Below are 23,561 nucleotides of genomic sequence, written 5' to 3'. Positions count from 1 at the left end.
AATGATTCCCACTGCTTCCATGCTTACCAGCAATAGAGCTGGAATATAATGTTTGTCCTGAGGGTGGTTGCAGAAGAAAGGTCATCTAACATGAACATCCAAAATCCCAAACTGCAAAGTTCTTTAAAAGGAGGAGGTTTAGGATGACGAGCTGGTGGAGGGAGGGTCTGTTGTAACTCTAGAAACAGATTAATGTTATTTTCTTGTTTGTTTCTTGTTTGTTTGTGTGTGAGTAGGTGATGGGTATCAGTCAGCCGGATACATACACAACCTTCCGCACCATGCATGGATCCACCATCAAGTACAGCTGTGACAAGACCATGGTGGTAAGAAAACACAAACACAAACAAACACTCACACACACACACACACACACACAGACACAGACACATGCTGTTGTTATAAAACTTATGTTTTCTGTTTTATTTTATTCTGTCCTGTGCTCTGTGGTAGACTGTTTTAAAAAGGTATTGATTTTGTGTGTGTGTGTTTGTCTGTGTGTGCTCGTGAGTGTTCAGGGGGCTGTATTGATTAATGATAACGCAGCCAGGATAGTGGAGCGTTACCTGAACTTCAAGGAGGGCCTAGCCTATGGCATCGACCAGTTACTGGAGCCACCTGGCCTGGGAGCGCTCTGCGACAATCTGGAGAACAAAACCACTTCTGTAAGTAGTGCTAATACCATTACTTTTAATATTACTACAGCTTTAATACTCACAATACAAATGTTAATACTAGTAATTGTTATTATTTTCTTACATCTTGTGCAACTAGTTTCCATTTTACTCTGTTTTACTTGGGTAGCCTGTTGAGATCAGGACATATTTTGTATTTTTTTTTTCTTCTAGTTCTAGCAGCACAATCTTTAAACCAAAGCTAAGACACAGTCAAATGTTTGGTGACAATATGAGCTAAAAAACTACAGAAACTACAGAAGACAAACAAGCTGATACATATTGTGCCACTAGATTGGCGACAAACTAGTGATACTATTTGTAGTGTCAGATCTGCCACTCTTACTGCTTAACACAGAGAAGTTTCATTATCATTTCAATGAAACCGCTGGATTTGTGCCTTTGACTGAGAGCATGCTGTGTTGACACGGCTGACCTGTGGGGTAACAAAAACCCAGTGAGTCCAAAATAGAGGAAGCTATTGTCGCTTGTCTGTCGCAGTACAAAGTTAGCTGAGGTAACAAGTTTGTTCAGTTACATTTTTCCCACCTTAGTAACTCTTCTTTGAATAAAATTATGTTAAATTTTGAGAACTACTGTGACTGACCAGCATTAGCATGTTAGCGGTTAGCTTGCCAGCTACCATAATTCCCCAACTAATCCTGCTAGTAGCTCTTATGTTACCAAAAAACAAAATACTCTTGGTGTGACTGGGCCTTAAGATAGCCACTACCTACTACTATTATTACCACAACCCATGCGCGCAGGAACATATTTTCGCTCAGGTGTGCTGCATAATATTTATGTGCACATGCTTACACAGGAGCTAGCGGTACAGGAAAACTAATCATTCTAATTATTCATTCTGAATAGTGTCGGATGGACATCCAGTTGTCTCTTCGCTGAAGCCACTCACTTCCCCTGGGAAAATCGTACATGCACTTTTTGTCGTCACCATCATTAACCATAAAACTTTGCCCGAGCAATGGAAGTCTCCTGTGTCCAATACATTTTATTAGGGCCGACAAACGATTCATTTTTTAATGGCAATCAATCCCTGAATTTAGGTAGTTGATCGCTATTTAATCTCACTTTTTATCGCAGGTTTAAAATTTCATTGAGATGGCAGGTCAACAGTGTGTGCCACATAGAAGTGGAGTATATCACCTAATAGCTGGAAACCTTAAGATTAATTTGAGATGCAGCTCAGTAGTGTGTGTCATTTTTTGTAGTTGTGAATCTCTAATAAACAAAGCATGCAAAAAAGTGCATAGATTGTGCCCGCAACTGTATGGGACTAATATAAATGGGACATGTCTGTGAAGGGAGATGCATTGGTACCCACAGAACCAACTTTCATTTGGATATCTTGAGGTGGGAGATCAAGGGACCTCTGTGAAAATAGCCATGCTGTTTTTCCCTCGCCAAAATTTAGTCTAAATTAGGAACATTATTTAGCCCCCTTCCTGAAAACCATAACATGGTTGGCATCACTGGATTCTTTAGTAAGTCAATACGTAAACTTTTATATATATCGCACCCTTCATAGTATGCGTACACAGAGTGCTTAACAGTACAAACAATAAAACCACAGTTCAATCAGTCACGATAAACGTGATACCAGTATCATAACTCTAACTTTAAAACTCAGCCCTCTATAGCCTCTTAAAGACAGGTGGCAGCAAAAATAGCAGCACGCTATTAAAATGTTGGGACTCTAATTGTTACCACTGACTTTATGGATCTAAAGAGCAGCTCCAGAACAACTGTCCTGGCAGTTTCCTGGTCATTTACAGCCTGTCCACCATATTGTTTAGATTCCACTACAACAAATATCCTCCCAAGTTCAGCTCATCGTGACCGTCGCACTTTAAATTGATGTAATGACGTCACATCAGAAAGGAGGACTTAATTAAATGTACATATTTAAACATATTTTTCAGTTTTTTCTGTCCCCTTATATACTGTTCAAAATTTAAAACAGATGCCTATTAGTAAGGGCTATATAGCCAACAATTTACAGACTCTGTTGTTCCACCCATTGTCAATAGGGTGCAGCACCCTCAGCATCCATTTCCTAGCACCCTTGCTGGTGTCACTGTTTCAAGTATAACACCACTACTCTCTGTCTAAAATGTCTCAGGGGCGCTGTGGAAGCTGCCACGCCCTTCCACCCTGCCCCTACAGACACATTGACACGGTAAGATCTGCTAAAAAATTCTGAACATTATCAGCTTGTACAACACATAAACTCTGTAGAGATAAATGTCAGTCCTGCCTTCTTCCAGGGAAAGACAGAGCGTTGTTTGAACTTCAGGTCCTCCAGGTATGGACGTCGCTACTCACCATGGTATACTGACTTGGAAGAGCAGTTTAGCCGGATGGGCTGTAAGAGAGTTTGTCAGTTTCCTTCCTGGGTCCAAAAGTGCTGCAAAAACCACTACGGCCGAGACTGTCAAGGTAAGGAAGGCACATTGGGAAGATGCTGCTGTGGTGAGACATTCATCTCATCCAGCCCACAGAGGTCTGTAGAGAAACTTGTGTCCTCTAAGAGACTCCAGTGTTCATCCTTAGAGCCTTATTGTTTGTTGAGCTACAGATGTAAAGAATGTGCTGAGGGAGGTACTGAAGACATGTTATGCAAATCTCAGTTTCATCCTCTGGAGGAAAGGAATGGGATCATGATTTTTCATGGCAGTCTGCATGTTGGATTTAAATATGTGCATGAGGGAATTTTGTCTTCATGGTGCTGCAGTAAGAAAGACCGAGACGTACGTACAATCAAAATCATCCACTGTGCTGATTTTATGGATATCTGGCCTTGAGCAGATTTTCTTCTGTGGGCCAAAGTGCTGTTGTATTTTTTGCTGCTTGGTTATTACCTGCCTTTTACAAATGCTGACTGAAGGCAGTTGTAAGATTGACAATGAGTTTAAGTGTTTACTTCCAGAAACAACTCTCCTGGTTGGTTTTGTGTTGCAGTTTGATTTAACTTTTGACATTTACTTAGAGATTATATTATGCAAGATTCTCCTAAAAAACAATCTATAAACTCATACAGAAGAATTCCCTCTGAACGCTGAACGAGAGTGATTCTGTGGTTGGCTTTTACAGACTTTATCAATAATTAACTTTATTCATATAGCATCTTTCAAAACACACTTATAAAGGGCTTTACAATAAAACTAGACACATTTAAAACACAAGAAGAATGAAACAAACTAAAATCTTAAAAAAAAAATGTCACCAAAGTAACATAAAATACAAGAAGGCCAAAACTAAAAATCAAGATAATAAACAAGAATTAAAATCAATAAGGTAGCAATAAAGGGCGGCACGGTGGTGTGGTGGTTAGCACTGTCGCCTCACAGCAAGAGGGTTGCCGGTTCGATCCCGGGTGCGGGAGCCCTTCTGTGCGGAGCTTGCATGTTCTCCGCGTGTCAGTGTGGGTTCTCTCCGGGCACTCCGGCTTCCTCCCACAGTCCAAAGACATGGAGATTGGGGACTAGGTTAATTGATAACTCTAAATTGTCCGTAGGTGTGAATGTGAGCGTGAGTGGTTGTCTGTCTCTATGTGTCAACCCTGTGATAGTCTGGCGACCTGTCCAGGGTGTACCCTGCCTCTCGCCCGATGTTAGCTGGGATAGGCTCCAGCCCCCCCGCGACCCTCAAGAGGATGAAGCGGTTAGAAGATGAATGAATGAAGATAGCAATAAAACACAGCTCAGATAGAATCAAGATATGCTTTCAGATAGTACGTTGTTAGGATAGACTTAGAAGACACTGACTCAGAAATCCTTATGTCCTCAGGCAGATTGTTCCAGGGCCTCGGAGCCCTAATTTCAAAAGCTCGTTCTCATTTAGGGTGTTTTCACACTTGCTCCTTTTCAGCCCTCTTTGTGAACTCAGACTTGATTAATTTTTTGGTTTGTAAAAACTCAGAGAATAAAGAAAAATGCCATCACAGTTACCCAGAGCCCAAAGAGACACCTTCACAATGGTTGTTTTGTTTAACTAACAATCAAAACCTAAACATTATTAACAATAAATTAAATTATTAAAATATATTAAAAGAAAAGCAGCAAATCTTCACATTTAAGAAGCTGGGACCATAATATGTTAATAAATATTTTCCTTTGAAATGTTGTGGAGTAGAAGTAGAAAGTGGCGGGAAAAGAAAAGACTCAGGTGAAGTATAAGTACCTGAAATTTGTACTTAAGCACAGTACTTGATTAATTATTCTTAGTTGCATTCACTGGTTACACCTGCGTTCAACAAATCAAAATGTCAGCCATGAGAAAAAGCAGTTGGTTTGTAACACAGTGACGGTGTCTCTTCTGTTTGTCCTTACTGATTTTTTGACTCCATCCCTTCCCTGTTTGTTTCAGTTTGTCCAGGTGGCCTGGAGGCTCCTTGTGGTAACCATGGAGACTGCGACGATGGTATGCGTGGTTCGGGAAAATGCACTTGCCACAAAGGTTTCAGAGGAGTAGCCTGCGAATTCTGTTTCTCCGGCCACTTCGGCTCCAACTGCACAGGTAGACCAAAAACAGTAAACTGTTTTGATTTCGGGGCGTCGGTAGCTTAGTGGATAGCGCCAGCGCCCCATGCACAAAGGCGATGCCTCACTGCAGCGGTCACAGGTTCGATTCTGGCTTGCAACCCTCTGCAGCATGTCAACCTCCACTCTCTCTCTCACCCCATTTCACTCTGTCCTGTTCATTAAAGGCAAAAAGCCCCAAAAATAATTTAAAAAAAAAAAAATACTGTTTTGATTTCAACCCAAAATTAAAAGTCAGACTTTGTGGTTGTGAAATCCTGCTTTCAGAAGAAAATACCAAAACATAAAGTAAAGTGGCGGCACAGTGAGGCAGTGGTTAGCATTGTTGCCTCACAGCAAGAGGGTGGGGGAGCCTTCCTATGTGAAGTTTGCATGTTCTCCCCGTGTCAGCGTGGGTTTTCTCCAGGTGCTCCAGCTTCCTCCCACAGTCCAAAGACACGCAGGTTACTTGGTGACTCTAAATTGGCCGTAGGTGTGAATGTGAGTGTGAATGGTTGTCTGTCTCTATGTGTCAGTCCCGTGATAGTCTGGAGACCTGTCCAAGGTGTACCCTGCCTCTCACCCAATGTCAGCTGGGATAGGCTCCAGCCCAGTAACTTGGGAATATCATCCTTAACTTTTAACTTTTAATTTGAAAACATCAAAGGGTAAGTTTTAAGAATCTAATAACTAATGTATGGTGGAGGGAGGGAGAGTCATACATTTCTGCCAGTCACTCAGGGAGGCTCAAGGAAAAATATTTGTTGCTTTGAAGAGTCCCACCCAAGCCACCCCCTCCTTTGATAAATAAAGAACAGCCCCTTACTTAATATGAGACGACTGCTGTGCAGTTTGATAAGTGGTGAGTAGAAGATGTGCAGCGGAGATTGCTTCACGAGATTTTTGCTTGGACAGGTATGGATCACTGTTCTTTAATTTGTTTCATGTTGTACTTACTGTCAACAATGTCAGACACACAAAGCTGAGCAGACAGTTCTTGTTGTCGCCATATGATACCACTGTTTGTTCACTCAGTAGCCCGATGTGTACTTAGCTACGATGTCGCAACTAAACCTACGTAGGTAGCCGCAATATCTACGATGTAACACCATAACACGTAATTATGAATACAGCTATAGGACAACAATGGATATGAGAACTTTTCTTTATCCTCAATTTATGGTTTTTTTTTATCATCCCCCCCCCCCCCAAAAAAAATCTGGTCAGCAGACAGTCTCACCCCCGTCAGCTCTCCTGCAGTCTGTCACCATAGCAACGCTCCACACTAACCATCACACAGCTGGATGTGCTTCCATCTCAGGACAAATGTGCCAGCTGTCTTCACTCAGCGTCACCCAGCAGACCGGGTTAAAAGATACCAAACAGCTGTGATCGTCTTCTGTTTATGTTTCAGAGTTTTTCTTTAAATGATCGATCAATCAGTGTTGATCAACACAGGAGAAGAAGACAGTCAGAGCTGTGGTGAATCCAGAACACTTCGTTGTTGCAGTTAGGAACAAAAAATGGTTGCCATGGTTACTGAATTAGACCCAATCTGATCCAGGATGAAAAACTGAACTGATTTAAACTGCTGAATGTTTCATTAGGGTTCAGCTTATCATTAGGGCCTGAGCAGGAGTTGTTTTTCTCCCAATTATTTATTTATACATAGATATATAGATATATATATATATAGATAGATTTTTTTTTTTTCTTCCGCCCATATGATCGCATTTTTCACTGCCTGAACATACCCCAAAACTCACCAAACTTGGAATATAAGTCACACCTGCCGAAAAATTTTATAATCTTTTGTCGTCCTGAATTTCCACCACTAGCTGGCGCTATTATTAAGAAAAGTGCGTTTTGGCTCATAACTCCCATATACTTTGTCACACATTCAAAAACCTTATATCCACGTGTTCAGTGAATTGTGCTGAATCTTGTGGTATAGGCCACTCCCGTTTCCGCCTACCGTTTTTTTTACGCAAATTCGCGAAATGTCGCAAACCTACTTTTTCGAACTCCTCCCAGGCAATTTCACCGATTGGCATGAAACTTTGCACACAGTATCTGTGGACCCTCCCGACAAAAAGTTATTAAAAGAATTTCGATATTCCAAACAATACTCAAGTTATTAAATAGCAACTTCCTGCAGATTTCGTTCTAAACAGGAAGTGCTGCATATCTCCACATTGGTGTATCCGAATGACATGAAACTCAGGTTACCACTTCCCCATGAGCCCCTGAGGCTCTGTGCAAAATTTCGGGTGATGACCACCAGGTGGCACTCTTTAAATTGAAGTATTTTATATCTCAACATCGGTTGGGCGGATTAACACGAAACTTGGTATAATTATTGTCAATGCCCTCCTGAAGATATCTGACAAAGGACTTACCAATCCGCCACTAGGTGGCGCTCTGGTGGCTGTCTAATTTAATATTTGGCACTGTGCCAACACCATAACACTCATGGAAATAAAATTGATAGGGGTGGTATAGACTGGCCCCTGTAACTCACACACCAAAAATGACCAGCAGGTGGCGCTATTTTCAATGCAAAAGCGTTTTTGGCTAATAACTCCCACATAATATGTCGCACATTGTTAAACCTTCTATTTACGTGTTCTCTGAATTCAGCTGAATTGTGTGGTGTAAGCCACGCCCACTTTCGCGGTAACTTTTCATTCACTAAATCACGAAAAATGAAAAACGTACTTTTTCAAACTCCTCCTAGGCGATTTGACCGATTTACACCAAACTTTGCATGAAGCATCTATGGACCCTCCTGACAAAAAGTTATTAAAAGAATTTTGATCGTCCAAAAAACGGCCAAAATATAAAACAACAAATTCCTGCACATTGTTTTCAAAACAGACAGTCTTTCATATCTTGACCAAATACAGTCTGATCACCACAACACTTTTGCTAATTGTGTTCCATGGCCCGATGAGGGTTTGTGCAAAATTCAGTGCAAATCAGCCAATAGGTGGCGCTCTGGTGGCAGTCTAATTAGTGTGAATGGAAGTAAATTGGAAAATCTTCAAATCCTCTTCAAAACTCATCGACTTTCAACCTCTTCTTGTCCCTCATACTTTGAGCTAGAGACACCATGTCAACTTTTAAGAGTCAGAAGACCTTGAACTATTGGGCATGTATTCAGCTTCTACTTTTTGGAAAAATACATACGTGGGTTGGGTGCCTACCTGTATACTGGGAATGTAAGTAAGAGATAACGTTTATGTTTTTTTATTTATTACAGCTGACAAGACTTCTAGGTGCACGCCCCCTGACGGCAGCATGCCCTGACGCGCGTGGACTGTGAGGGCCCGTTCATCGCTGCTTGCAGCTTTAATTTGAATTTGAATTTGAAGCTCTGTAATGTTTGTTACAAAAGTGCACTCTGGGAGTTGTAGTTAACTTCCTCCTTCATGTTTTATGTATTTGACTTTTACAAAAATTTTCCGACATAGTTGTTTATCTTTTGTTCTAACCAGTGCAGTGTCCATTCAAGCGTAGCTGTTCATCTGGTAATGCTGCTTGCAACTGTCTTGAGAACTGCTCATCCAAACAACTTCACACTCAACGCTACACCTCCTTGGGTTCTAAACAGTACACCTGCCATGACGTGGTTGCATCCCCTGATAATGCTAGAATATAGGTGTCATTTGGGTGCAAATATGGCCTCCATGAAGTCGAAGCTGTCTGCATCTGTTGTTGAATGTACTATAGCAAACGATGGAAAGCGAGCTGTACCCAGCATGCCGTTGGTCAGTGTATCAATTAATAGGAGTCCCCTTTTAATACACTGCATAGTCACCGTAGATCTTTAGAGCTGGCGCTCGATACTGCACTTCTTTGAAACCTCAGCAATACACCTACCAAGTTTGAAGTTGATCTGATGAACGATGGTCGAGAAAACTCAGACGGAGACTCCTTCCACTGTAGTTAGATGATTCAACCAAGAAAGTTTCATGTCTATGTAAGCGTCAGAGAGCTTCAGCTGTTCATCCTCTACCATTGTCTGTGGTCACAATCAATGAGATCAACTCTACTCTCAGAGTATTTTAAATGATCAGTAAGGTTGAGTTGTGTTTTTCCTCTCTCTCAGTCTGCAGCTGTGGAAGGCATGGAAGGTGTGATGACGGCATTGAAGGTTCTGGACAGTGTGTCTGTGAGGCAGGATGGAAGGGTGATAACTGCCAGATCGATATTGGTGAGTTTCCCTCCTGCATGCTCGGACCTGAATGCAATTGAGTAATGTCAGTCCAGAATGTTTAAAAGATAAGTCATGTGTTATTCTGTATTTTTTTATTGATATCAAATCCCATAAAAAGACCATAACCAACGATAATTGTCTCTCAGTACTCTGACCTCCCTAATCAGTGGCTCTCAGCTCCAAGCCCAAATTTTCCTAATGAGGATATAAATATTTAGAAATGTTTCAAAAATATATAGTTTCATTTTTTTCTTAAAAGACTCAGTGATTTCCAAAAACACTCGATCACTAGTTTTAACAGAAGTTACTCAAGTAGGAGGAAATACAGTAGTTCATTTCCAGGGGACTATTTTCAGTGGTTTTAACTATTAGTGCAAGTTTGAAAGTTTTGTTTTTTGATTCTTTACTGTTTCTAACATGAAATCCATGTTGTGCACATATTATCATATAAAAGCTGTAACTCAAAGGTCATGACTCCCCCCAAATTCATCTTTATACAAACCAATAATACTCCCAGACAATTGTCAGGTATCATCAGCTTAATTGTATGTGTGTGTATTTTTAACGAGGCGTCGATGCAGATTAAAATCTTCTCAACATTTTTTCTTAAGATTAATTTAGAGGGTTGCAGAGCCTTTGAGTGCTTTCTAGTTGTGACTTGTCAAACAGACACGTTGCCTGTATCAACCCTTTTTACAGTTTTACAGCCGTGTGTGTCTTTTTAATTTCCATCTTTGATGAATCATCCATCTCTGTGCTGTCCAGGCTCGATCCCAGAGGAGTGCCGGGAGTGCCACGATCAGGCCGACTGTGTGCCAGGTGTTGGTTGTCAGTGTACATCTGGGTTTCAGGGGAACGGCACCTTCTGCAGTCCAGAGCCACGTGAGTGTACTGCAGCTCAGGACAACGATTTACCAGCTGTACATGAATTTCTGCAGCTTTTTGCCAGCATGAGGACAGTCATTCTTGTATAAGTTGAAGTAGCAAAATAGTAAGACATATTAGACTAACCAGAACATGATGTCAAATAATAAGAATATCTTTACTTGTTATTAGAAGATTAAAAGTGTTTTGCAGCCACAATAGAAAGATAAAATAGAGTGTAAAACTCTGACCTGATAACAATGAAAACTTTTACATTGTTGGCTGATGGATTAGGTATGACCCTGACCCTGCTGTGACCCAGATAAACAGCTTCAGACTAGTTTTCTTAGTCATACAAAGTAGACTGTGATTAGGGAGCTACAGAGTTGACCTTTATTTTTAATTTGAGTGAGCTTACATCCATGTTGGATCAACAGTGTAGGAACTGTAGCTTTTATTATACACAGTAGATTTTAGGGGTCAATAGGTGACTGGCCAGGCTGACATAAACTTAAAGGAGCAGTTTGTAGGTTTTAGAGGGATCCATTATGAGAAATGAAATATAATATTCAGTTATGTTTTCACTTGTGTATATAATCACCCGAAAGTAAGAATCATGACTCTGTGAGCATAGAATGAGCACTTGATATCTACAGAGAGAGCGAATCCTCTTCAACAGAGTCCTCCATGTTGTACAGTAGCCCAGAACTGATTAACCAAACACTGGCTCTAGAGAGAACCTTCCATGTTTTTATCTGAAGGCCACTGTAGGTTCTTGACACGCTTTGAAAGGAAGTAGTGATGGGGCGACCTCTAGCTCACGTGGTAGAGTGGGCGCTTCATATAAGCCCTTTGCTGCATGTCACCTCCACCTCTCTCCCACTTTTCCTGTAAATAAACACAAAAATACTCCAAAAATAATCTTTGAAAAAGAAAGAGGCGGGTGAGGGGATGGATATTTAGTTGGTTGCATTCTACAACCTCACCACTAGATGCCACTAAATACTACACATCCTGAAGTGTGGCGTCTAGCGGTGAATTGCAGATTGCAACCAGCTGAAACTTCTCCAGGCCAGAATTACTTTTTAGTTCATTGTTCAGGAGGTTTTTACTGTTAGCTGAATTATCTGCAGAGGTCTCTTCCTCTCCAAAACAAACAGACCAAATGATTTAAACCGGTGATAACAGTGAATTAAGCAGTTACATGTTACGAATCAGTGTATCCTTGATGCTGTTTAGCATCTCATAAACGAGCTGCTTGCCTGCTCACCCTTTTTCTCTTAAAACCTAATGTGTGCTTACCTTTTTTTGTTATCCAGATGTTCAGAAGGTTTTTACTGAGAATCAAATTATCTGCTAAGGTCTCCTCCTTTCCATAACATACAGAACTGGTCATTTTAAATGGTGGAAACATTGATCAAAGCAGTTTCATGTTAGAAAGCAGTGCATCTCTGTAGCAGTTTGGCACGTTGGTGCGGGCAGCTCATCCGCCACCTGCTAACCTGTGCTCACCTTTTTTCTCTGATAACTTTGGATCCAGCAGGACGTTCAGGAGGTTTTTTGCTGGAGCCAAATTATCTTCAGAGATCTTGTCCAAAACTGGTGATTTCCACCAGTAAAAACATTAAATAAAGCAGCTTCACATTACAGAACAGTGAAACTCAGACACTGCTCTATGCAGATGGGCTTCTTACTGCAGTGGTCAACATGAAAACAAGACTGACCCTACCTGAAGCCAGTATTTGGTTTGTCCTTTCTGGCCTACTGTAAAAATATGGTGGTGCAACATAGTGATCTTCATAAACTAGGACCTGCTCTCTATCTAGATATAAACCTCTTATTCTAAGGTAAGGAAAACAGTAGTTTTTATTTCAAGGTGATTATACAATAAAGAAAACACTTACGAACCTAAATACTTTTCCATTTTCACCAGTATATCTTCCTAAATCCAACACACAGGGGACCTTTAACTAAAGTCATCAGACTGTTGGTATCTTCTCTGTGGTGCTCTGTAAGGTGTGGAGTATAGCCAGCTTCACTTGCTGCTTCATTTGGGGGTGATTTTTGCCTTCAGTCTGGATGAGCAGTGACACATGTAATCATGTAGTTTGAGGTAATGTGAATGACTCAGTGGGGGAGGTACCTACTTCTGGTGTCTGTGTGATTTGTTGTTGTCCTACGTCAAAGACTGTTCACCCAATCTGGATATAAAACCACTTAATGTTGAGAGTCAACACTGTAACCTCACAGCCACTGTTTTATTATGCCTCCATGCTGGCAATAGCCATGGGTGGAAGCATTATGTTTTCGGGTTGTCCGTCCACCTGTCTGTATCACAAGAGCACTTTAGGGAATTGCTTCAGATTTAGCACCAACATTTGGACTCAACACTGAAGATTTTGGTGGTCCAAGGTCAAGGTCACTGTGATCTCGCATCCGTCTCGTTCTTGTGAATGCAATATCTCAAGAAGTCCTCAAGGGAGTTTCCTCAAATTTGGCACAAACGTCCACTTGGACTCAAGAATGAAGGTCAAGGTCATTGTGACCTCACAAAACATGTTTGCGGCCATTGTTTAAGACTTAAATTGTTATTATAACAAAATTTCACACAAATGTCTAACAGGATAAAATAAAGAAGTGAAGGCATTTATATCTAAAAGGTCAAAGGTCAACTTCACTGTGACACCATAATGTTCTGCAGAAACACTTTTCTGGCTGTTACTCAGCCTCATAACTCAGGAACAGAAGGGGAGACATTTGGTCAGATAATTAATCGGTGACACTAATCTTGGGTGTCTGCCTTGAGACTGTGCTGATTGTATAGATACTCTGTGCTGTCGGGGGAAGATGTGTGTGTGAAGCGTCCATGTTTTCACAGACATTTATATAAACTGTAACTGCAACTTGTCTGGTGTGAGAGGCATACAACCATGGCGCTGTAATTCTGGTTGGCCATAACTCAAGAATTTATACGCTAATTATGACAACATTTCACATAAATGACTAGTAGTATAAAATTATGAAATAATGACATTTTATATCTAAAAGGTCAAAGGTCAACTTCAGTGTGACATCATTATGTTCTGCATAAAACACTTTTCTGGCCATTTTTCGAAGTCATATCCCAGGAACAGAAGGGGAGACATTTGGTCAGATACTGAATCTGTGACACTAATCTTGGGTGTCCACCCTAAAGGGATGCTGATTGTGCTGTTGGGTTGAAGTACATGAAGCATCCATGTCTGATTTGCAGCAACATCCAGCCTATCTGAAGCATTGTCATCAGTCTGCACATGACTCTGGACAGACATGGATTTAAACTGTAACTGCAACTTGACTGGTTCGCGGAGGAATATGATGGCAAGGCAGTTTTAGATGAATGTAATAAAGTGCAGAGACAAGACAATGAAAATATCTCAGAAACTTATATATTTTCCTTAGGTTGTTTTACTTTTTATTTATTGAATATTATGTCTTTACAATTTATGAAATTTAAAGAAATGATTGACAAGAAAAATATGATAAAAAGGTGTAGATTTTCTGTACGCTCAATATTCTCCATGATAATGACAGTTATGTGTAAATAAGAAGAGCAGACCAGACGTCATGTGTTCTGACATGAATCCACCACGTGAGCAGAGCAGATGACAGATTTATTAAACACTCTGCAGCTCCAGACCTGTGCTCCGAGTACAACGGTGGCTGCCACCAGAATGCAGACTGTAACCAGACGGGACTGCTTGTCAACTGCAGCTGTCACAGTGGTTACCAAGGAGACGGATACTCCTGCGAGCCCATCAACAGGTGGGCGTGGCACATCATTTTCTCTCTTCTTTTTTTTTTTTTAATCACAGGAGATTTTATATGAATCTAGGCGGCTGTGTGTTTGTATTCCAGGTGCATTCAAGAGGTGAATGGTGGCTGCAGTGACTTTGCCTCCTGCAAGTTCACCGGTCCAGTGAGTTAAAATCTTTGCTTACTTTTCTCTTTAAAATCCTTCTTTTCATCCTTGTGTTCAACTATGTCATTAGGATTAGAAAACTACCACCAAAATGCACCATGGGCCGATCACCCAAACCATTTCCTGAGGTGGTTATGGGCGCATTTAACCACATCCTTTGTAGTGTAAATGCAAATGTATGTAAAGATGGACAGCATGACAGCCAAAACATCTTAATCACCATGTGGTGGCTGGCTGCAGGTCATGAACCAAGCCTCTTTCATGTTAGCCGTTGGGACATGGACCAAACTGAAAAATCAAAGTACGTGATAATTTTCCCAAAGATGGGTTCTGTCAGTTTAGGTAGTTTTATCTCGCTCATACGTATGTGTTCAAGTGTTTGTTTTTCTAATAATTTTGATTTTAATTAGTTAATAGATGTTATTAAGGGAGGTTTGATGTCATGATTGACAGCTGTGTGTCAGTTGGTGTGCTTGTAATCAATGGCGCTGATCACAACTGGGTTGGATGGGTGTATGAGTGGGACCTGGATACTAGATACCACATCATTACTACATAGGCTATGGCTCCAAATGACAACGCAAGATGGCAGCGGCCATAGCTGGGGTTTTGTTTTTGGCTTTATTTTTTCATAGTGGGAGGAAGTAGAAACAGGTTGTCCATCTTTATAAACAGTCTGTGGTACCAACACAACTGCTAATATAAATGGCGAGAGTGTGGGCGTAATACCTGCATAGGGCCTTTGACTTTCCATTGGAAGTGACATAGGCAGGAACAAAATCTGAACACACGTGGTCAGATAGACACCTCAGAGACACATGACAGTCGCAGGTGTGACTGCAAATGTGTCTCAGCTGTCCACTTATGTTTGGGTCACTGAATGCATTTAAAACCAAGTGTAAATGTGTCACTATGACATAATATATTACAAACCCATTAAATTGACCTTCACTGGTTCAGAGGAGTTCTTGGACAGAGAGGAGAAACAGGATCATTGACCAGTCTCATCTAAGCACTTAACAGGATTTCACCTGATCACTCAGTAATCTGCTTCCTCCAGAACGAGCGTCAGTGTGAGTGCCTGCCGGGGTACGTGGGTAATGGAGTCCAGTGTCTGGAGAAGGTGGTGCCCCCTGTTGACCGCTGCCTGGAAGACAACGGAGGCTGTGACCCCGTGGCCACCTGCAAAGACCTGCATTACCATGGTAGCACATCTTTACATTTATTACAATGATTAATACCATAGTAAAACATTTTCACCAACTTCTATAACAATGTGTTACCACGTTAACACGTGTTTTCTTTTAACGACTATTACCGTGGTAACACATCCAAAATGCCTTTTATCAACGTGGCAGCAAAGGTTATATGTGCTGCCTTTTATTGCCAAGTAACATCTACAATGTCTTGTTGTACCATGGCAACACATCAGTCTGACTGTGTAACAACATGACGTGTTGCCATGGTGACATGTGACATGAACCAGTGGCTGTAGTGAAATCATGGGTTGTATTGCCTCTGCTGAGGCACCCCATGTTGGCTCCACAGTCCTACCATATTGCAGTTGCCATGGTAACAGTTGATTCTACAGCAGCTGACCTTTTCTAGCGTTCATGTTGCCAATGGCGATGTTATTGAGATCATTGTTTATTTGGTCTAGGTTTGAATAGTGATTTTTCTGGGGCTTATAAATAACGAGCACTCAGCTGCTATACAGCGGGCAACGCCCAGAGCTCGTTAAGCCCAGGAGCTTGTCGGGGCTCGTTAAACATGGAGCTCGTTAAGTCCATGAGGTTGTTAATAACCAGAGATGATGACTTTTCTCCTCTAATCAGTGCATTTTGTTTTCACCTGTACAGAGATTAAATTGTTGCACTGAGCTGGGTAATATGGAGAAAATCAAATGTCACAATATCTTTGACCAAAACCTACATATTGATATTGTGATGGTACTGTAGTGTTGACTGTTGATGCTTTAACAAAATATTTACACAATGAGATTTTTGATATATAATAATTAGTAATGTGGATATAATGACTAGGTGGATAAAGGCAGATGATAGGACAGTTTCAACAGTCTGGTAAGTTTGAAAAATCACTTTACTGTAATGTTGCCTTCAAAACCAGGAAAAGACAACACTTATGATAATGCAATATCCAAAACCTAAGACGGTATTAAGTCTGATATCACAGTATTGGCATGATATTGATATATTGCCCAGCCCCACACTGAGCTGTACAGGACAGGACAGTAATGTGAGGTGAAGGTAAAAGTAACATGGTCACTGTGGTTCAGCCAACACAGCCGGAGTGTTCCACCTGCGCTCTCCAGATGGGAAATACAAGATGAACTTCAGTCAGGCCGATGCCGCCTGCCAGGCCGAGGGCGCCGTGCTGGCCAACTTTAAACAGCTGGGAGACGCACAGCAGGTAAACTCACCTACTGAAGTGGTTTCCTAAGAGGCACCAGACGGATCAATACACCTCACTCATCTATACACACACTGTGTATTTATACGAAAAAGAACCCCCACCCCAGGGTCGAACTTGAAAAAAGTCTTGCCTTTCTTTACTTCAAAATAAGACTTCTTGCTGCTACTTTTATGTCAGTGATTGACTATGGTGATGTTTTATATTTGTATGCATCTATATCATGGAGCGTTGACGTTCATTATAAATCTTATGGCCCTCACTCATCATTGTTCCCTGTATGCTGGGGTTGGCTGGCCTGCATGTCCATCTGTAGACTTAATCACTGGCATGTCCTTATTTATAAGGCTGTTCTTCACTCGCTACATTCTGATCTATGTAAATTTATCCATCTGTAATATGCTGGAAGCCAGCATCTCCACTCTGTGACATATTGGCAAGACTTCCTCTTTCTATCTGTCCCCAATGTCGGTCTTCAAATGGGAAAAAAGGGCCTTTAGGTATGCTGCTCCTGCAGCTTGGAGTTTGCTGCAGACTGATTTGGGTCCAGGGGAGCTGGTCTCTTTAAGTGTTTTAAAAAAAAATTGATTGAAGGAGCTGGAGGAAGGTGCATCAGGTCGTAGATGCTTTGACTGAGCTGTTTGCCCCCGATGTGATTCAGGGCATGATGACCGGAGTTTTATTTTTGGTATACTCGTGCTGTGATTCCAAAATTGTATTGTCTGCAACTGTTTAATGTTGTATGTGTGAAACTCTGTTTAATGTGTCGCTGCCCCTCGAGGCCAGGACAGTGTTGTAAAGGAGATTTTTAATCTCAGTGAGGCTTTTCCTGGTTAAATGTATAGGTTGTAGGATTTAATGGCATCTAGCGGTGGGTGAAGAACTGAAAATTCTCCTGTGTGCCAAGTGTGTAGCAGAATTACGGTGGCTGATGCGAAAATGCAAATGGCCCTCTCTGGAGTCAGTGTTTGGTTTGTGCGTTGTGGGCTACTGCAGATCAACATGGCAGACTCTGTGGAAGTGGGCCTGCTCTGTATGAAGATAGAAATGGCTCTACTGATGAAAACATAGTTATGAATATTATATTCCATATTTGCCAGTGATGCAGGTGCAGGTGCTTGCAGCTGCATCTCTGTCAGTTCTGCTAAATTTGTGTTGCAAGTGTGGTGCTTTTTGAGGTCAGCTTGGGCGGTGGTGGCGTGTGTAGCTGCAAGTCACTCGTTGGGACAAAGCAATCAACTCACCACCAACATCAGTAATCATCAAGGAAGATGGAGAAGAAATGGACACCAGCTGAACTAGCATTCTGCTAGCCATTGTGCAGGTGTTGGAAAATAAACTGGACGACCTCTGTGCTGAATCAGTTTCCAACGGGATATCAGGAACTATAATATCCTGTGATTCACTGAAACTTTGAGAAATCCTGGACAGAGCTGTTCAACCAGGAGGCTCTTTTTCTACATGCCGATCTGACAGAGCAGTGGACTCTGGCAATAGACGGAGAGAAGATCTGTGCTTTATGGTGAATAAGAACTGGTGTGATGCTGGTCCTGCTGTGTATCACTGCTAACAGTGGCTGCATTGTGGTGCTGCTGTGGGAGGAGCGACCATGGGGCGGTCTTGTTGAGGTTTGGATGTTTGGACAGTTAAATCATTCAAAAACCAGAAATCATTGATAACCAGAACCATCTGGAAACATGGATGATTACAAAGCAGCAGCCAGCAATGTAAGAAGAGGCAAAAAGGATAAAATTACAGTGAACAAGTTTAAGCAGCTGATGGGATCACATTTCACTTGAGTTTTACCTTGTATAATCCATGTGACAAATTATGATTGAATTGAACAGATTCCCTTAAATCCTTCACACTGGTCCTTTGAATGCATTTTAAATTTTAAAAAGAAATGATACATCACTATTAATCTTCTACACTCTACAGGAGAAAGCAAAAAAAATCCTTTTTCCTGAAACATTAAATATGAGGCCAGATTTACGCTTGAGGCACAGGGTTAAATAGATACTAACAGCGTCTGATTTGTTGATAGAATCACACCAGACGGATGTATCCAACACGTTACAACAACCTCTGTCAGTTAATTGAGGAGTATAACTTTCAGCAGTACACACTGATACTCATGATGAAACATTTATCTTGCTGTCGTCCTTTTTTTTCTGTCTGGCCCTGACAGCTGGGGATGCATCTGTGCGTGGCCGGCTGGATGGAGGGGGGGAAGGTGGGGTACCCAACCCGCTTTCCCTCGGTTAGGTGTGGAGACAACCACGTGGGCCTGGTTATCTACAAAGAACCTGTGGACCAGAGCAGCAAGTACGACGCCTACTGCTACAGGCTCAAAGGTACTGCAGCAGCACAGCCTCTGTGTTCAGACAGTTTGTATCACTGGAGAGTTTTGTTCCTGAGCAGCAGATGTTGTCTAAATGTATTGTTGTTTAATCTGCTGAAGCATCACAGAGCTCCCTGTGTATTCACTCTAACACTCAGAACACAAAAACGTTGTTTACAATTCAAGGCTGAAACTAAGAATTATTTTCATTATCATTCTGTCATTTTCAACCAATGTTTGATTATTTTGTTTTTGAAAGTGTCAAAAAAAAGTTCTCAGAGCTCTAGATGATACTCAAAATTCAAAATGTTCGGTATATTATAATAATTGGCTATTTATTAACAATATTGTAATATATTTATAAAATCCAACATATCTACAGATGTTGTCAGGGACAGAGGAGACTTATTTTCATCATCATGTGTCAACAGAGACCGACATTCAGTGTCTGACATCAAGACATATTAGAAAATAACCAAAATGTAATCTGAATTAAATCATTAAGCAAAGAAACATTTGAGAAGTTGGAACTACAGAATGTTTGGTGTTGACTCTATAAATTACTTTCTAAGCCACAGAAATGTAGTTGACCAAGTTTCTGTCCATCAGCTAATAAATTAGTTGACAAATTGTATCAGCACTGATCTAATAATTTAAAATATGTGGGCCCCTGTGCTGCAGTGCACCTCAACGACAGATTAATTTATTAATTCTTGCGAAACAGTGAGTCTAACATCAGTTACAGTTTATTTCACTGTGAGAGGAATTCTCCAGAATATAACAGTCTGATGGACTGATAGCTGATCAGAGTCGAGAGCTGACTTCTGGTGGAACCTGACTTCTGACCTGTGTGTGTGTGTGCAGATGTTTCGTGTGTGTGTCCTGCCAGTTACATAGGAAACGGTGACTTCTGTAACGGCGTCCTAACCAGTGTCCTCGCAACATACAGCAACTTCTCCATCTTTTACAAGGTGAGTGTGACAGTTGGACCATTTATTGGTAAAAAGATAAATCTGGTTTATCACAACTTGGATCAGTATTTTCAGTTTTGGCATTATTAATAATTACAGTGTATTTATGACTAGAGTACAGTTGTTGTTGTGCTTTTGTGCTTTTCATTCATATCTCTTCATAAGTGGCTCATTCATCAGCTGTTTGGCTACCAGCTGACTAATAACATTCATGCATTTGTCTTTATTTTTTAAACACCACCACTGTGTGGTTCCAAAGAGTGAGATTTCCAAATTGTAAACACAGTTGGGCTACGGCTGGCGGATGAATTACTGGTTATGTGGTGTTCTACTGTAGTCTTGCTGGACTGTGGCTGACACAGGACGGCAGCTTCATCAAATTGTTTTATGATAGGACCTGTAGCACAAAGGCCATATTTGACTATACCACATCGATGATTGAAATCACATGCTAAAAAGGGCAAATTACACTCTTCTGCGAAATATTTTTGGTGTGTTTTGTGCTGTAATATCATCAGTACAATATCTATAGTGAATTGGACCTTGAGACGGGATCATGTTATTATCAACAGCCACAAAAATGCATTCTTTGTGAATTCACCTGAGTAACTTAAACAACCTTATTTTTATTAAATTATTTTATTGAACAAAGGTGTATCACTGCTACATTATGTTAATTATCTTGAGATAAAAAGTAAGACCTTATCTGGAGCCGTCAGTCATCATCATCTGTGATCAGGACTTTAATGTCTCCTTATTTTTGGGATTAAGAGCTTCCTGGGTCTGATCCAGGTTTGTTTCATCATGGAGTCATTTCCTCTCCGTCGTCAGACAAAGAGACGTCTCTGAACAAAACAGAGACATACAGTCCTCCAACTTGATCAGAAGCCAGTTTAGTCTTGCATAACAAAACCGTGACAATGCGAACACACACAGTATCAACAGCTGTTTTTAGCAAAGATGAGGTGAGAGCAGACGTCGGCTAAATTAATGTACTGTACAAAGACGACATATTATAACAAGAATTACAACTATACATTAACTAGCAAAACACTTACAGACTTACATTGTTAATCAGACCTTTGTGAGAGATAACACAGACGTCACCTCCTGAAGATCACTGAGCTTTGGAAGACTTCCAGTTAACAAGTTAATGAAAAGAAAAGGCAGCTGCTTTCAGCTGATATTGTAGGTGGAGAAGCTCTCTGCCCCCACGAAAAAGAATGTGTAGGAGGATTCACTTCAAGGTCTCATTGGTGAAAGTGAAGCTCCTAAAATATGAGACAGAACTTATGAACTACAGATGTGTTCAGGTCCTGTAATTATGTAGTTATCAAACGAGCCCAGCTCCTTTTTTCCTCCCATGGCTCACTGTAGTGTCTGAATGTGAGATGTTGAACAGTAATATAGCAGCAAACAACTTTGTGCTATATAAAGAAACAGTGCAGTAAACCTGAGCAGAGAATGAAGTCATGCTCCTTCTGCGTGTGTTATCAGAACGTCTCTGTTCTTTGTTGTGGTAGCCTATGCAGCCACATGTGCGTGTTAGTACATGCAAGTCCCTGTGTGTGTGTGTGTGTGTGTGTGTGTGTGTGTGTGTGTTCGTGTTCCAGTGGCTAGCTAATTGCTGCCGCTCTGTACTGCACTCATATGGCAGTTACTCCTGATAACACCATCCCAACCCACAGTGACTGGACGACACAGTTGCAGAAGCTCAGTGCCAATGCTCTGGTTTCCCTCCCAGGTTAACACTGTTAGCTCTGTCAGCACTGTTGCCATTGTTAGCGCTGTTAGCACGGCTAGCACTGCTAGCTGCTGCCATTTTGTCTCAGCCACCTCCATGTTTGCTTGTGATGTATTTTTTGTATAGCTGACTAAAGCAATTGAATTTAAGAAACAAAATTGTAAATGGAGCAAAAACCAAAAACAAGATGACCCGACCAGACCAGGTCCATACTCTCTAATCCACCACTGAGGTCTGCGTTTGGTCCTGTAGTGTTCTGTGGACCTGAATCCCGAAATCATCTAAATGCATAAGTCAGTTTGATGTGTTTTTATGGCATTAAGTTTTAAGGGTTTTATAAAATATAAAGAATGCATCACAGAATGATTGAGTGAATTTTATGTCTTAACAAGATGTTGATTGTAAGTCTGAATAACTTCTGTTTCTCTCTCTCTAGTTGTTGTTGGACTACAGCGGCCGGTCCTCAGAGGGTAAACAGCTTGTTGAGTTTATGTCTCACAGGAAGTCTGAGGTGACGCTGTTTGTTCCTCATAACGCTGGCTTTTCTGCAAATCAGGTGACGTACCCTTTAATTACTACTTTTTAATACTAAATGCATTACACATTACCCACATGATTTATCCCTTTTCATATGATGTCAAGACGACTTATTGAAATGATTTTTAATATATGTAAAATTAATAGCCTAAACTATTTTACGTTGCTATTTTACTTGCCAGTCTGTGTATTAACTTAATGAGCAACATTTATCAATAAAGAATCAGCAAAATAAAAAACATATTAAAGATAAATTTAAAACTCTGAAACTCAGAAAAAGAAATTGAGAACATTGACCGATTGAAACATCTAAAGATTAAAAAAAGAGGCCTGAGGTATGAGCCCTGAGGAACTCCACACATTGTGCTCAGAGACCTCATTAGCAACAACAGAAACTACTTTGTATCACTCAACCGAAGAAAGTGATTATTTTTAATACATATAATCTTTACTGAAACTATGATAACTAAAATTACTGACTGAACCAAAAATAAACATATATTTGAAAAATACACAAATTAACATTTAACCATACATACTACTGGAGCCATTCATATGAGAGAATATTTGTAGATACTTAAGTTAGTGTTTTGTATTATTTAATTTGCTAATGATAATTACAGTCTGTATTCCAGGAACCAGTTACAACCTCGGACAGTTTGTTCTTCTGAATAGCTAATATTTAGAGCTCTTTAGATGAAGCTATGGAGCCTGAAGAATACAGTCGTATTTTAGGAGTTTAAAAGGTTTTGTTACCATGGTTCATTTTATATTTTGAAGAATAACACAATGGACATGGACAGACACATCAACTTTAAACAAATGATTCCTTATAAAGTTTTTAACCTTTAGAAATCAATTAGTTCAGTTAGTGTACCAGCAGGTTCTGACAGAGCTGTGAATGAAATCTAATCTGTTTCTATACTGTCTGTCTTTAGACTCTGTCTGGCAGAGATCTGGAGTATCACATCTCAGCCAATCACAGCAGACGACCATTCAAGGATCTGAGACACCAGGAAGTCATCACATCCAGGCTTGGGTTCAACCTGACTGTTACCCATGGCAACAACGAGGTCAGAAACACACACACCACTGAGTGACTATGAATCAAAACACATGATCATAGATGTTTATTAACATTAATTTTTTCTTCTTCTTCTTCTTCCTGTCAGAGCCGTAAGCTCGTGAACCGGCGGCTGCTGCTGGAGTGGGACATTCCTGCTGTGAACGGTATCATCCATGTCATCGAGGCCCCACTGACTGCGCCCCCCGAGCCAGT

At 40.8% G+C, this 23,561-nt stretch overlaps 1 protein-coding gene across 2 annotated transcripts in view; it reads left to right on the top strand.

Annotated features, from left to right (window-relative positions):
- Nucleotides 1-23,561, top strand: part of stab1 (stabilin 1) — a 104,827-nt gene that overhangs the window by 69,066 nt on the left and 12,200 nt on the right. For both annotated transcript variants that reach the window (XM_049591078.1, XM_049591079.1), the window contains 16 exons: nt 237-326; nt 519-665; nt 2,818-2,874; nt 2,963-3,134; nt 5,064-5,213; nt 9,327-9,431; nt 10,200-10,316; nt 13,970-14,102; nt 14,196-14,256; nt 15,320-15,464; nt 16,556-16,689; nt 18,878-19,043; nt 19,895-20,001; nt 22,182-22,301; nt 23,221-23,355; nt 23,455-23,559. In XM_049591078.1, coding sequence (XP_049447035.1) covers nt 237-326; nt 519-665; nt 2,818-2,874; nt 2,963-3,134; nt 5,064-5,213; nt 9,327-9,431; nt 10,200-10,316; nt 13,970-14,102; nt 14,196-14,256; nt 15,320-15,464; nt 16,556-16,689; nt 18,878-19,043; nt 19,895-20,001; nt 22,182-22,301; nt 23,221-23,355; nt 23,455-23,559 — 1,944 coding nt within the window. The remainder of the gene's footprint in view (nt 1-236; nt 327-518; nt 666-2,817; nt 2,875-2,962; nt 3,135-5,063; nt 5,214-9,326; nt 9,432-10,199; nt 10,317-13,969; nt 14,103-14,195; nt 14,257-15,319; nt 15,465-16,555; nt 16,690-18,877; nt 19,044-19,894; nt 20,002-22,181; nt 22,302-23,220; nt 23,356-23,454; nt 23,560-23,561) is intronic.

This window comes from Epinephelus fuscoguttatus, linkage group LG1 (genome assembly GCF_011397635.1).
Source record: "Epinephelus fuscoguttatus linkage group LG1, E.fuscoguttatus.final_Chr_v1".
In the NCBI taxonomy this organism is placed as follows: domain Eukaryota; kingdom Metazoa; phylum Chordata; class Actinopteri; order Perciformes; family Serranidae; genus Epinephelus; species Epinephelus fuscoguttatus.
Note: the sequence above shows the minus strand (reverse complement) of the source record. Positions and strands in the feature narration are given on the sequence as shown.